At 37.6% G+C, this 12,643-nt stretch overlaps 1 protein-coding gene across 3 annotated transcripts in view; it reads right to left on the reverse strand.

The window, feature by feature from the left end:
* NEK11 (NIMA related kinase 11) overlaps window positions 1–12,643 on the reverse strand; it is an 83,823-nt gene that overhangs the window by 41,519 nt on the left and 29,661 nt on the right. For 2 of the 3 annotated variants that reach the window (XM_088055369.1, XM_005519155.3), the window contains exons 7-11: window positions 6,996–7,145; window positions 6,835–6,913; window positions 6,251–6,336; window positions 2,475–2,594; window positions 739–832 (exon numbers count right to left, since the gene is read on the reverse strand). In XM_088055369.1, the coding sequence (XP_087911495.1) occupies window positions 739–832; window positions 2,475–2,594; window positions 6,251–6,336; window positions 6,835–6,913; window positions 6,996–7,145 (529 nt within the window). The remainder of the gene's footprint in view (window positions 1–738; window positions 833–2,474; window positions 2,595–6,250; window positions 6,337–6,834; window positions 6,914–6,995; window positions 7,146–12,643) is intronic. The other variant, XM_088055376.1, reaches the window with a different exon arrangement.

Consider the following 12,643-nt stretch of genomic DNA (forward strand, 5'->3'; position numbering starts at 1 on the left):
AAAATCCTAACATTTTTGTAAATGATCAGTAGTGACTCAGCCATAAGAAGCAGGTTTAATATATTTTTTACTCTAGACACAATGGAAAACGGAAACCAGAGGACATACAAAAGAAAAGATAAAATACAAAGCGAAAAAAAATATATTTCTGTGATGCATTAATCAACTATTCCAAACTGACCCTTCTCTTTCTACAATAGGATGTGGTGCTAGAATTGAACTCGCTCATTTTCTGTTGCAGATAGCTTAAAAGCAAAGGACAACTTATTCTGGGAGTCATTCCAAGGCTTCATTCTTACTAGAAAGCCAGGTGAAGTGTTAATATGCTTAACCAAATGAAAATAACCCACAGCCATGCCAAATTAAAATGTTTAAAGGATTACAAGTCTAAACATCTTGAAAATAAATGTATTTTGAACTCTGATGTCATATAGCCAGTAAAAACATTTCAGAGAGCAGATTTAGATTTAAGGGTAAATTAAGAAAGGGTAACTTAAAGAAATAAAACTGTGCAATGAATAGAGAGCTTGTTGAACCATATGTGAATAACTGAATGTACTTTGTCTCATCACAGATCAACAGGTTCAGCAAAGCAGTCCAGATTTTGATGCACTTCCCAGCTACGAGTCTCAGAACAGGCCTGTGCCTCTAGTGCTAAAGAAGCCATGTGGGAAACAGAAAAGTGTTATACACTGGGTGCACATAAATGAGACCTCCAAAACAATAGCCCATACTTACATGTAGGACATTGACATTCAGCTGCTGAAAATTACGGGACCTGAATTCTTGCCTTCTTTTGATATTTTCTTGATATTTTTCTTCTGCCAGCTGCCTGTAAATACAGAACACTTGTATTTAGAACATGATATCAGAGCATGCACAAAGGGATCTTCTAAAAGCAGACATGGAAAAACAAATTCTGTGCTGAGATTTTCATGTTGTCAAATATTCATGGTATCTACTCAGGTTTTAATGAATGCAAAAAGAGTTTTCAGACCTTACCTCCGAGTGCTATTATATTTTATTTTCACAACTTGCATAACATAATTAGGAAATAGTAAATTATTAGTCCCAGTCTCTTCTAGTTCTTCCAATGGTCTTAAATAGTTTGGGCTTTGTTCCACCACGTAGTGCAGAGACCTTTGAGCTTCAGACAGGCATGGGACATTTGTGTGCTACAAACTCTTCCCCTAGAGGACAATTGATAACCATGCTTTTCTGTGTGGAACCACTTCAGACAGGTGCTACATTAAGAAGTTTTCCCAGCTTCCATTAATATATTCCCTTCCCACCCATCTCTAGATTTTCACTGCTGGAACTAGATCTCCAGTCTGAGAAGGTATAATTTTTGCATTGTTTCCAACATTTTCAGCCAGAGTCAACTGACAAAGATCTAGAGCTCAGTGTTGATCCATTTTAAAAACTCATGCCTGAAAACAAGGTCTGAATATTAATCTTCCCTTCATATTGCAAAACAAATATATTTCATTTTGGTTTTGGGGGAAAGAAAAAATGTGAAAATCTCATCAGAAAACATCAAAATGGAAGAAAGCAATGAAAATGAAAACCAAACTAGAACTATCCAGCAATTAGTATTATTTCCTAATAATTAATTTATTACTAATTGATTTCTTAATCTTTCTCCATTCATTTTTAAAACGTGAAAGAGACAGTTTCTGTTCCTATTTACAAATTTCATATTAGTTCAAGAATTGGCCTACCATATTACTGAAGGCACCATGCAGAAGAAATGTTAATACTTTCTATATCAGTTCAAGGAGAGGATGTTTTAAAATTAGAATCAATTTATGTAGCAAATGCCAGTCAGGCACAAGTACTCTTCAGACCTATTTTCCAAAAGGACATGAAGGTTTTAGTTACTTGCTTCAAATATGTCATCAAAACCATATATTCTGGTTTTTATTTAAAAACCCCAAACAAATCCTTCCAGTTGTTTCTCATATTCCATCAGAAACTGTACTTACTCTCTTCCAAAATATTTTATTATGTCTCACTTAATAAAAAAGCCCATAAATCATAAATCCTTTACAATACAACCATTACCCCTCTTTGATCCTTTGACAAGACTATTTATCCTTCAGCTATTAACTTTTATTGGAAAACCTCTGAGGCCAAAACAATTGACAAGTACTGGATTGTAACTAAATGTCCAGCTCCTCAGACAGGGCAATTCTTAACATAAACAGTCATTAAAAAAATGTCTCCTATTGTAACACACCTGAAAATCTCTCATATACTTATTTAACCAGAACTTTGGTACTCAAAGCACCAGTTTTGGGCTAAAATTCTAATTTTTTTCCTACAGAAATAATTTGTGTGATTATTGTCATCCAAAATTCTCATTGACTTTGAGTAGCTGAAGACCCATATTGTTTTTATTTCTACCTTGACAATTCTAACTCTCCAATTAGACTGTTGGGTGGGAAAAATTGCATGGTTAAGGCACAACTTACTTCAACTTCTTTGCTTTCTCATCTGCAGTATTTAACTTCCTCAACCGCATTCGTTCCCGCGGTGTCATTTTCTGTACTTCAGAAAGTTCCTGCAGAGTTTGCAAATGAACTTTCTTCTGTCTGAAATTGAATGCAAGGAAACCCAACTTTATATAAAAATGTAAATATTCAGTATTTTGACTGGATATTGAAACACACTGACATTTCAAATGGAATAATTAGAAAGTCTCTGGAACTAAAGCAGACTAAATAGACCTTCGTTTGGAAAGCAAATGCTTCTTTAAATTGAAATATTTAAACTTCGATTTGTGAAAAAGGTGAATCATTTCAGGTGGGGATGGAAATAGGTAGATTCATCTCCTTAAAAGAATAAATATTGAAGCACAGTGAAATATTTACCCTGTCGGGCTTCATTATTGGACATATTCCAAGTACAAAGGCAGTCTTTAAATGAGAGCCATAAAACCACTTGTACATTTTACATTGATTGTTACAAACTGTCTAGAACAAAAGAGAATATTTATGTGTCCTTAATGACAGATATAATTATCATGATGTCCTCTTGAATTTCTGGTCCTAATCAAAAATAAGATTTCACAGCTAAAATGGTCTTCATAGACCATCTCTGAAACCTGAGCATAAATTATTGACTTATGTATTTAAGCTGTATTTATGAACTAAAGAAAGCAATATTAGTCCTTTATGAGAAAAAGGATACTAATCTCAGATTTTTATCTCACATCCTACAGTAATTAAAACAAAAATTAAACCCTAGTTTGAAATGCCTTGGCAGTCTCCTTTCACTTACACATTACATATTTATTATACAATGTATTTATAATACCAAGTATTCATTTCAAATTACTGTTTTTACTCTTATGAGATAAATTCACTTTTGATAATCTAAGAGGCCAGGTTTGTAACTGTACAAATTGTAACACTCCTGGACTATCATTTTGAATTTTAATAAATGAGCAGAGAAGATTCATTATGTTTTTCAAATAGTGCAAAGATATGAGTATTAGTGTGAAATATGAAAGATTAAGGACAAAGACAAGAAGAGTTCAATTATTCATAAGAATGGAACTAACTCTTCAAGTATGAATAATGTAGACATATTTCTTTTCTCCTGTAAAAAACTCTAATTCAAATTAAAAGAATCTCATGGGGAAAAAAGCAATTTTTCCTTCAAGTTGAAACTGAACTTGTACAGCCTTATACTTACTTAAATATTTAAAATTTATGACTTGAATGGGAATAGATTAAAATAAGCTATCAGAGGCCTTTACTAGAAGAAATTAGACTCAACCTTTTTGCTTTGCATGGCAAAAAGAATTCCTGGTGAGAAAAAGCAAACATCAATATAAAGTAGCAATGCTTGAGGAGAACACCATAGCAAGAAGCTATTTGTACAGTCACTGGGACTAGAGTATTGCTGCAAGACAGCAGATGCAGGAAATTCACTATGTTTATTCTTTTTCTCCTTACCTTTTCTGCTCTCTGTCATTTTTCAGGTATTTTTAGTTCATTTTACCTACCTGTTTAGATCTGGGATAGCAGGAATTATTTGGTATTTTGCTTACCAGTGACAATACAGGCAGCTAATGTCATAAGCACAATGAGAGTCATTATAAGATTATGACTTCTTGCATATTCCAAACACTGGGCCGAAATAATCACACTGTAACACAAGTGAGGATGAAGTAAAACTTCTCCTAGGATTTTTTCTCTAATTGACGTCCTGAATTTTAAAACCTCAAGATAAATTGCCATTCATTGCTTCTCAATTTACAGGAACTCTGGACCTCTGCAGAGTAGCAGACTTTCTATTTCCTTCTAACAATAGTATAAGAGCACGATGTTTGTAGTTAGAACAACTTGCTCTTCCTCTTAGAGACTACAAACTTGACTTTGAAAAGGTATACTTACAGATCCTTCCCACATGCTACCTCTGTCAGAAAATGACTCTTCCATTTGGAAGGTGATGAGACTCAATGCGTTCAAGCTAATGACAATGGATCAGGTAAACAATACAGTATGTATTTTACAAAAAATACAAAGTGGTTTTATCAGTCTCATCTAGAAGCATGAGGATATTTGAAGTCTGGATGTATATTTTGCAAGTAACAATCCTGCTTCCCCAAAGCTGATACAATGGTTTTCGTGCATATAGATAATCTGAAAATTTGTGCCCACAAGAAAATGGCAAGAATTAAAAGTTTCTTGAGGATTTTCATACTCTATGTTTCAACAAGCATTAAAATTACTGCATATATTTCAGATAGACTTGGCATAATATCTGGGAAATATTTCAGTGTCCCAAAACTATCTACAGAATGTCTCTAAGGACTATCTCTGTAGTTAACTATATTTAATTTGAAAAGGAAGCAATCCTCTCAAAGTAAATTGAATTAACTTGAATATATATATTTATTGTTTCATTTTACATCAAGGCCTGCAAAGTCCATTGAACTATTTATACTAGAGGTACCTATTCATACAAAATTGGAAAATTTTGGTCTCACAAAAAGACAGACTCATCTGTCAACAAGAGACACTAAGGACAGAAGTGAAGAGTAGAAACCCAAAACACAATTTGTGAAGATGAGAGCCTACAGATACACTGACAGCAGTTAAACAGGATAAAATGATGTATTAAATGTTTTGCTATGCTGAATTCAACTGTCTGTACTCTGCTTTCTTCCTACCACTGACAGCAAACTACATTTTGTTTGGAAAAGCTGAAGGTGGTCACCTCTCCTGAAGGGAGGCTTGCAAACTGCAGAAACACCAGCATCTGCAAAGTGATCACAGCTGCAAAACTGTGGGTCCTGTACAAGAGCAGAGATCACAAAAAACCAAAGGTGAAAGTCCTATAGCCTCAAAGGCACTGCCAGTTCTGGATTGTTTTAATCTTCATTGCTGTAACCTAATAATTCAAAATAAATTTCAGAGAGCTGTTAAAATCTTGACAGTTATTTAGAGGAAACAAGAAACAGGGATGTTCATTGCTTCCTCACAGGATCAAAAACTTCCAGTTTTGCTCTTACTAGCTCTCAGAACAAAACCTGTACAGAAAACTCAGGGATGAGGTGCAAAGGGGAGGGTGAGCTGCCCATGAAACTGCAGAGCTAATTTACAAAGGCAAAATTAAAATGTCCATGTTGGAATTTGCTTTAAACATTGCAGCATTGTAATTTAATGCAATTAATTCAATATATATTCAGTGCCTAAGAGAGAGATCATGTGTGAAGATACTGCTGATATAAGCACCAAGAAACATTGCTACTCTTGATTTCTCGCTGTAGTTACAAGACAAAAATAACAGCATCCTATGGAGGTATTAGATGAGTATTAGTTTAAGTGTATATGCTTTTAGTTTGGTGTAATTTAGGAAATATAGCTTCCACATTTAATTTATTTAATTTTTAGTAACTACCAAAACAGCAGCACTATAAATGATGATGACCTATCTAAAATGACAGCTTAAACCTCCAAAATTTAAAGACAAAGGTCATGATTTATTTACCAGTTGGTACTAAATTAACATAAACATATCCTTCACATGCATGTGCAATTTACACAGTCACAAAATAAGAATATTTCATCTGCAAATCTTTTTTTACTCCCTAAATCTTAATTATGCATCTCCCTAATGTGGTTGCTCTGTTGTATTTCAGGGGAATAGGTTTGTCTAAACATGAAGCACTATGAGATTGTTTGGCAACACAGTAATTTCATATACTACTGCCCATAAAACTGTTAAAAATACTTACACAGCACCAAAAATGGGAGCAGTTTCTTTCTGCCAGTTAAGTGCCTTGTCTTTCACAGTAATGTTTGTGAACTTGTACTGTGTTTTCTGTAAGAAAATAAAACAGAATGGGTATCAAGATTTGATGATAAAGTTATCCAGAATCTTCAGCTATTACCCAATACCATCCTGATATAAAAACTGTCCGAGGAGTTTCCCTCCCCAGCTTCTCAGAAAGCCAAATAATACAGGCACTGAAGCCTGGGAAAAAGAGCAAAAGGCATTGGTTTTCATTAAAACTATGATGAACCAGAACAGTTCAGAGATATATGTACCCAGGGCCAAATGATCTACATTTGTTATGCATAGATGCCCGTTTTACTTATTGCTCATAACATTAAAGAGGGGATACATTCAGGATATCAAGTGATGAGGGCTTCATTCCTCAATCATATTTGTACTATAACTCTGAAAATCCCCTAGATAAATGCTCCCATCAACAGCTATCAAAGTATTTTTCTCAACATGATTTCCCTGCCTCCATTTTGCTTTTGCAAAATACATACTCAAATGGCAAATGTACAGCTACTGCTTTTTCTTACATACTTTCAGTTGTTCATCAATATAAGGGGATTTTAGGATCTCTGCTGCTGCTGGTCTCAATGAAGGATTCTTATTTAACATGCTGAAACATTAAAAACCAAAAGTAGCAATTAAGCAATTGTCCAAACTTAGTGAAAAATCTGCTAAACAAGAAAATAACATACCTGCATAGCACAGCATTCAGTTTGCTTGGATATCTATCAGGGAGAGAAGGTGTTTCACCTTCCACAATTTTTAACACAACAGACAAAAAATTCTGTCCTGCAAATGCATGGTTCATACAGCACATCTCATACAAAATGCATCCCAGAGACCTTGAAGAATAAACAAATAGGGATGGCATATTATTCACCAGTCCTAATGGCCATCATAAAAGGTCACCAAGTTGGACATTTTAAAATAAGCACTCTCATAATATTTTTATATAATGACTATTCATAACAATTTGCAGTTCATCTGAGTTCTGTCTGACAAATGCTTTTTAAAAAACAGGGAAGTTGAGCTTTGCAGGTCTTGGAGGATGCTCAGCTCTTTCTCCAGTCAGGGGGTCTCAGAAAATACTGGTGAGAGCCAGATACAGGTCGAGGCTCATCTAAGCAACCAGCTTAAATATCTTTATATTTGACTGTGGTATTTATAATTTAATCTGTGATTCCATAAGAAGTAAGAAAATAAAGCGTAATGTGAGAAATGAACTTGTAAAAATTCGTAGAAATCTAAATAAATTTATATGATATAAAATATAAAGTACAGTATGGCACACAAGCCCTTCCCAGATCTAGCCACGAATTCCCACTCAAAGGATAACGATCCTAGCCGGCGCCCATCAACGAAAAAGAATAGACAGGACAAGGCTCATCAAGCTGACAGGGACAGGCTCGGTGCCCATCAACGGGAAAGAATAGACAGGACACGAATCATCAAGCCAACAAGGAGAGGCTCCGACGAGATACCCATCACCGGACCTGAACACCCCGCCTTGCAGGCTACCGTTGGGGGAAGCCATCAGGTAGACAAAAGGAAAAATCCAGCCGAGATATCCATCAGCTCCAACCCGGATCCAACCATCCCATCCAGATGGCCTGAACCACAATGAAATCAAGAAACACCCAGAACTTCTTTACATATGAGGAGACTCGGTCCGGATGTCCATTTGACTCTATTCTCCAACGCCAGGAAATCAATTCATACGACAATCAAGGACTGTTGATGAATGGTGCCTGCCTGGAATTTGGCCTCAAGGCTAAAAATCCCTATAAAAACCCCGGACAGTCTACCCTCCTTCGTGGATTTGGGAACACCTATACCTCTGGGTATAGACCCCTGTCCACCCAGCGCTGCGCTGTTTGTTTTATTGTGGTTTTTCCTCATTGTTTATTTTTTTATAGAAATTGTTTTATAATAAATTGTTTTTATTTAACCCAAATCTGCCTTTGCATTTATAACAGTAATGATAAGAAATATGTATGGGTAAATGGCTTTCAGGAAAGGGGTATAAAAATCTTTGAAAGCAAATAATGAATAAAGTTTCAATTATTCATTTTGGTTAAAGAAGAGGAGTTGAGGCACATCTAGCAATAAAAAAAACAAGAGCAAATAATTTTAAAGCCGAAACCAAGGGCCTACATTCAGTGCAAATAAGGAAGAAGAGAGAGAATGGGTGGGACTCCACTCACTGGTACTTTTCAAGCAAGTATGTCAAAACCATTAGCAGAGCATTTTTGCTAAGAATCAGCTAAAGAACAACTACTGAGGTAAATAAATAGTTAAAGATTAAACAGTCAAACAGCTTTCAAACTTTAAAAATAGGTAAACAGCAATACACAGATGATAATCTGTATTTATGATGTATGTTCAGACTCTGAAACAAGATAATTACTACATGAGAAAATACTTAAAGCAAAAAGAACAACAAAAAAACCCCTATGCACACAGCATCTGAAAGCATCAAATAAAAATGGAAATCAGCCAGAGAGAAGAAAAAAAGAAGGAAAATCCCAACCTGACACACTGTACTATAACTTCTTTTTGCAGAATCAATCTGTTTTGGAAGCTGCTTGATTCTGGCAGCTAGAAATTGTTTAATGAGCCATTAGGAACACAGGATTTGACACATCAGGCAAGCTGATTTATTCATCTAGTTTAGTGCTCTGACTACAACTGAGGTGGAGAAAGATTAAAAGAGTGCCCAGTGCATTCTGCTGTAGCCAGGGCTGTGAACAGGCTACCCAGGGAAAATCCCATCTTTTCCATGAAAGAAAAAAATCAGGGAAAAAAGTAAAGAAAAATTAAGGAAAAAGAATAAAGTTTCCTTCTGCAGGATCAAAATCTTTGAAATAACATAAATATCTCCTAAACTGATGTTATAAATGCAAAGGCAGATTTGGGTTAAATAAAAACAATTTATTATAAAACAATTTCTATAAAAAATAAACAATGAGGAAAAACCACAATAAAACAAACAGCGCAGCGCTGGGTGGACAGGGGTCTATACCCAAAGGTATAGGTGTTCCCAAATCCACGAAGGAGGGTAGACTGTCCGGGGTTTTTATAGGGATTTTTAGCCTTGAGGCCAAATTCCAGGCAGGCACCATTCACCAACGGTCCTTGATTGTCGTATGAATTGATTTCCTGGCGTTGGAGAATAGAGTCAAATGGACATCCGGACCGAGTCTCCTCATATGTAAAGAAGTTCTGGGTGTTTCTTGATTTCATTGTGGTTCAGGCCATCTGGATGGGATGGTTGGATCCGGGTTGGAGCTGATGGATATCTCGGCTGGATTTTTTTTCTTTTTGTCTACCTGATGGCTTCCCCCAACGGTAGCCTGCAAGGCGGGGTGTTCAGGTCCGGTGATGAGTATCTCGTCGGAGCCTCTCCTTGTTAGCTTGATGATTCATGTCCTGTCTATTCTTTTCCGTTGATGGGCACCGAGCCTGTCCCTGTCAGCTTGATGAGCCTTGTCCTGTCTATTCTTTTTCGTTGATGGGCGCCGGCTAGGATCGTTATCCTTTGAGTGGGAATTCGCGACTAGATCTGGGAAGGGCTTGTGTGCCATACTGTACTTTATATTTTATATCATTATTGTTATATACATTTATTTAGATTTCTACGAATTTTTACAAGTTCATTTCTCACAACTGAGAAATGCTGCCCTGGATTCCTGAATAAGGCTATTTCTTCCTCCCAAGAGAGTTGCTGAGCTGCAAACACCTAAAGAAGAAACAGACAAGCTTTTGGCTCAAAACTGCCTTTCTCAGTTGCTTCTACATTGTTTCTCATTGTTTCTCAGTTTCTACATTTCTGGTCTGAGCACCTCGTGAGGAGCAAGAGGAAATTGCTTCCCAGTTCCCGTAAGCAATCTGCACACAATCCAAACATATAATTTAATTACTTTTATAATCTTAGCCTGAATAAGTTCCAATGTTATGAAATTCTAGAATGGTCATTAAACCAGCCAGCCAGCACACTTGGTTTGACAAATCCCTATATTCATGAATAGGTTTGACAAAGTTCCTGAACAGCACATAATTTCAGCAAAATTTGGGCATGACCAGTTCATGTTGAAGCTACTTGTGCTTGATTACATCATAAAATGGAGCATCTAGACAAGCTTCAGTGTGTTCTCCCCAGTCTCAACTGACAGACCACTAACTTCTCCCTCTAAGGAAAAACCACCCTGAGGTTTTTGATGTTGCTTACATAAATATTGTCATCTTTTTAACATCTTCTGATCTTTTGTAAAACAAATTACAGTTCTTCAAAGGTTCTAAGATCCAAGTTAGCTTTAAATTCAACTTCAAAAGTCAGATAATGTAAATGCATATACCTTTATGGCTCATATCTCTTATTCTGATCATATCATAAGGTCTTATGAATTCATTGGCTTCAGAGTCTGTGAGGAATGTGTCCCTGAATTTAATTTCCTCAATACTCACTCATCAGCCCTTAAATGAGAACTCCCCGCTGCTGTCTTCCCCAGCCCCATCCCCTCAGCCTTCTCATTGCTTCATTTTTTGATTGCTAATACGAAAGAAAAAGACAAAGAGGAGGGAAAGCACAGACAAGCAAGCACAATAAAATGAAAGCCTCCAGATCTGTGGTGTGAGCAGTCCAATTTAGCCAAACACAACAGACAAACCATCTGTCAAAATCTGACAGCTCTTGATGGAAGACAGAGTACAACGGGTTTACATGTGGTCGTGACATTGCTTTGTCTCTGCCACAGCACTAGAGGCGTGGGAATGTCGGCTGAGCCCCAACAGCATCAGTGTCACCACAGGCTGTGTGAGGGCAGGAAGGGACAGCAGGACAGTGGCACAGCAGCGCCTCAGGGTCACGCTGCGCTGGGCTATCAGGGAGCCCAATTGCCCACACACCCATCACTGACTGACCCCTGACCTGGCCTGGCCTCCTGGGCTCTTTGACTCCTCTCCCTGCTGGATCTGGGAAGCACCGACAGGAAGAAGGGGTCGTGAACTGCCTAACTGAGAACAGCTCCCTGAAGAAGCTTCTTATCTGGAAAGGAGGAAACCCCAGACTGTGTCATCTGCAAAGGTTTTCTCTCATGGCCCAGCCAGTCCAGGCTCAGGGATGCTGGGGAAAACATGTGAGCCAACTTTAATTTGCCTCCTGTGGATTTAGATTTGACATAAAGCATGGAATGGCAAAGAACTCCAGCCCTGACATTTCAACTGAAGAAAAACATAAATGCTGCCACTTCTCTGAGCCTAACTGCAGAACTTCCATAGGGAGAAACTGTAAAATATTAAGTTTTTTCCCCATCTATTTACCTTCGGCTATAAAGAACAATACTTCTTGCATCAGCTGCTGCACTGTGAATATTCAAGCCAGTTTTGAAAAGCCAGTACAGAATGTTTCAGTGAACCTGAAAAGCACAGCATCTCTTTAGAGCACATCATTAATGCAGCATAAATTAAGGTCTTTCCAATGAACTGAACTGAATAGTGAATGGATCATGATAACAAGGTGAGACAACACTAATTGTTTTTTCCAGAAGATATTTTACATTATCTTACATTTAACATGGGAACACTTGCAAGTCTGAATTTTTGTGTGTGAATTTTTGAGTCCTGCTAGAGATCAGAAAAACAAGTCTGAAGAGAGAATGTCACTTCAGCTCCATATAAAAGACTTGGGCAACTCCTTGAAATTCCTCAGGGGTCAACAAACAGTGCTGTTTAACATCTCTGTCAGCAACATGGACAGAGGGACTGAGTGTAGCCTCAGCAAGTTTGCTGACAAGCTGTGTGGTATGGTTGACATGCTGGAGGGCGACATCCAGAGGGATCTTGGCAGACTTGAGAGATGGGCTCATTCCAACCTTATGGAATACAAGGCAAATTGTAAGGTCCTGCACTTAGGTGACAAATGCAGACTGGCCAGAGAATGGATTGAAAGCAGGCCTGAGGAGAAGGACTTGCATGATGAAAAGCTCAACGTGATTGGCAACGTGTGCTGACAGCTCAGAAAGCCATCCACATCCTGGGCTGCATCAGAAGCAGTGTGAGCAGCAGGCTGAGGAACAAGATTCTTCCCTCTACTCCATTATTCTGAGACCTCACATGGAGTACTGTATCCAGGCTCCCAAGATGAGAAGGATGCAGACCTGTTGAGGCAAGTCCAGAGGAGGCACACAAAGAGGACCTGAGGACTGGAACACCCCTTCCATGAGAGAGTTGGGGCTGTTCAGCCTGGAGAAGGCTCCAGGGAGACCCTTGAGCACCCTCCAGCACATAAAGTGAGCGAGAGCCACAGAGAAAGCCAGCGAGAGACTTTGTAAAAAGGCATGTA

This window comes from Pseudopodoces humilis, chromosome 1 (genome assembly GCF_049639895.1).
Source record: "Pseudopodoces humilis isolate 2021_Gansu_Grassland_sample_001 chromosome 1, ASM4963989v1, whole genome shotgun sequence".
NCBI lineage: Eukaryota > Metazoa > Chordata > Aves > Passeriformes > Paridae > Pseudopodoces > Pseudopodoces humilis.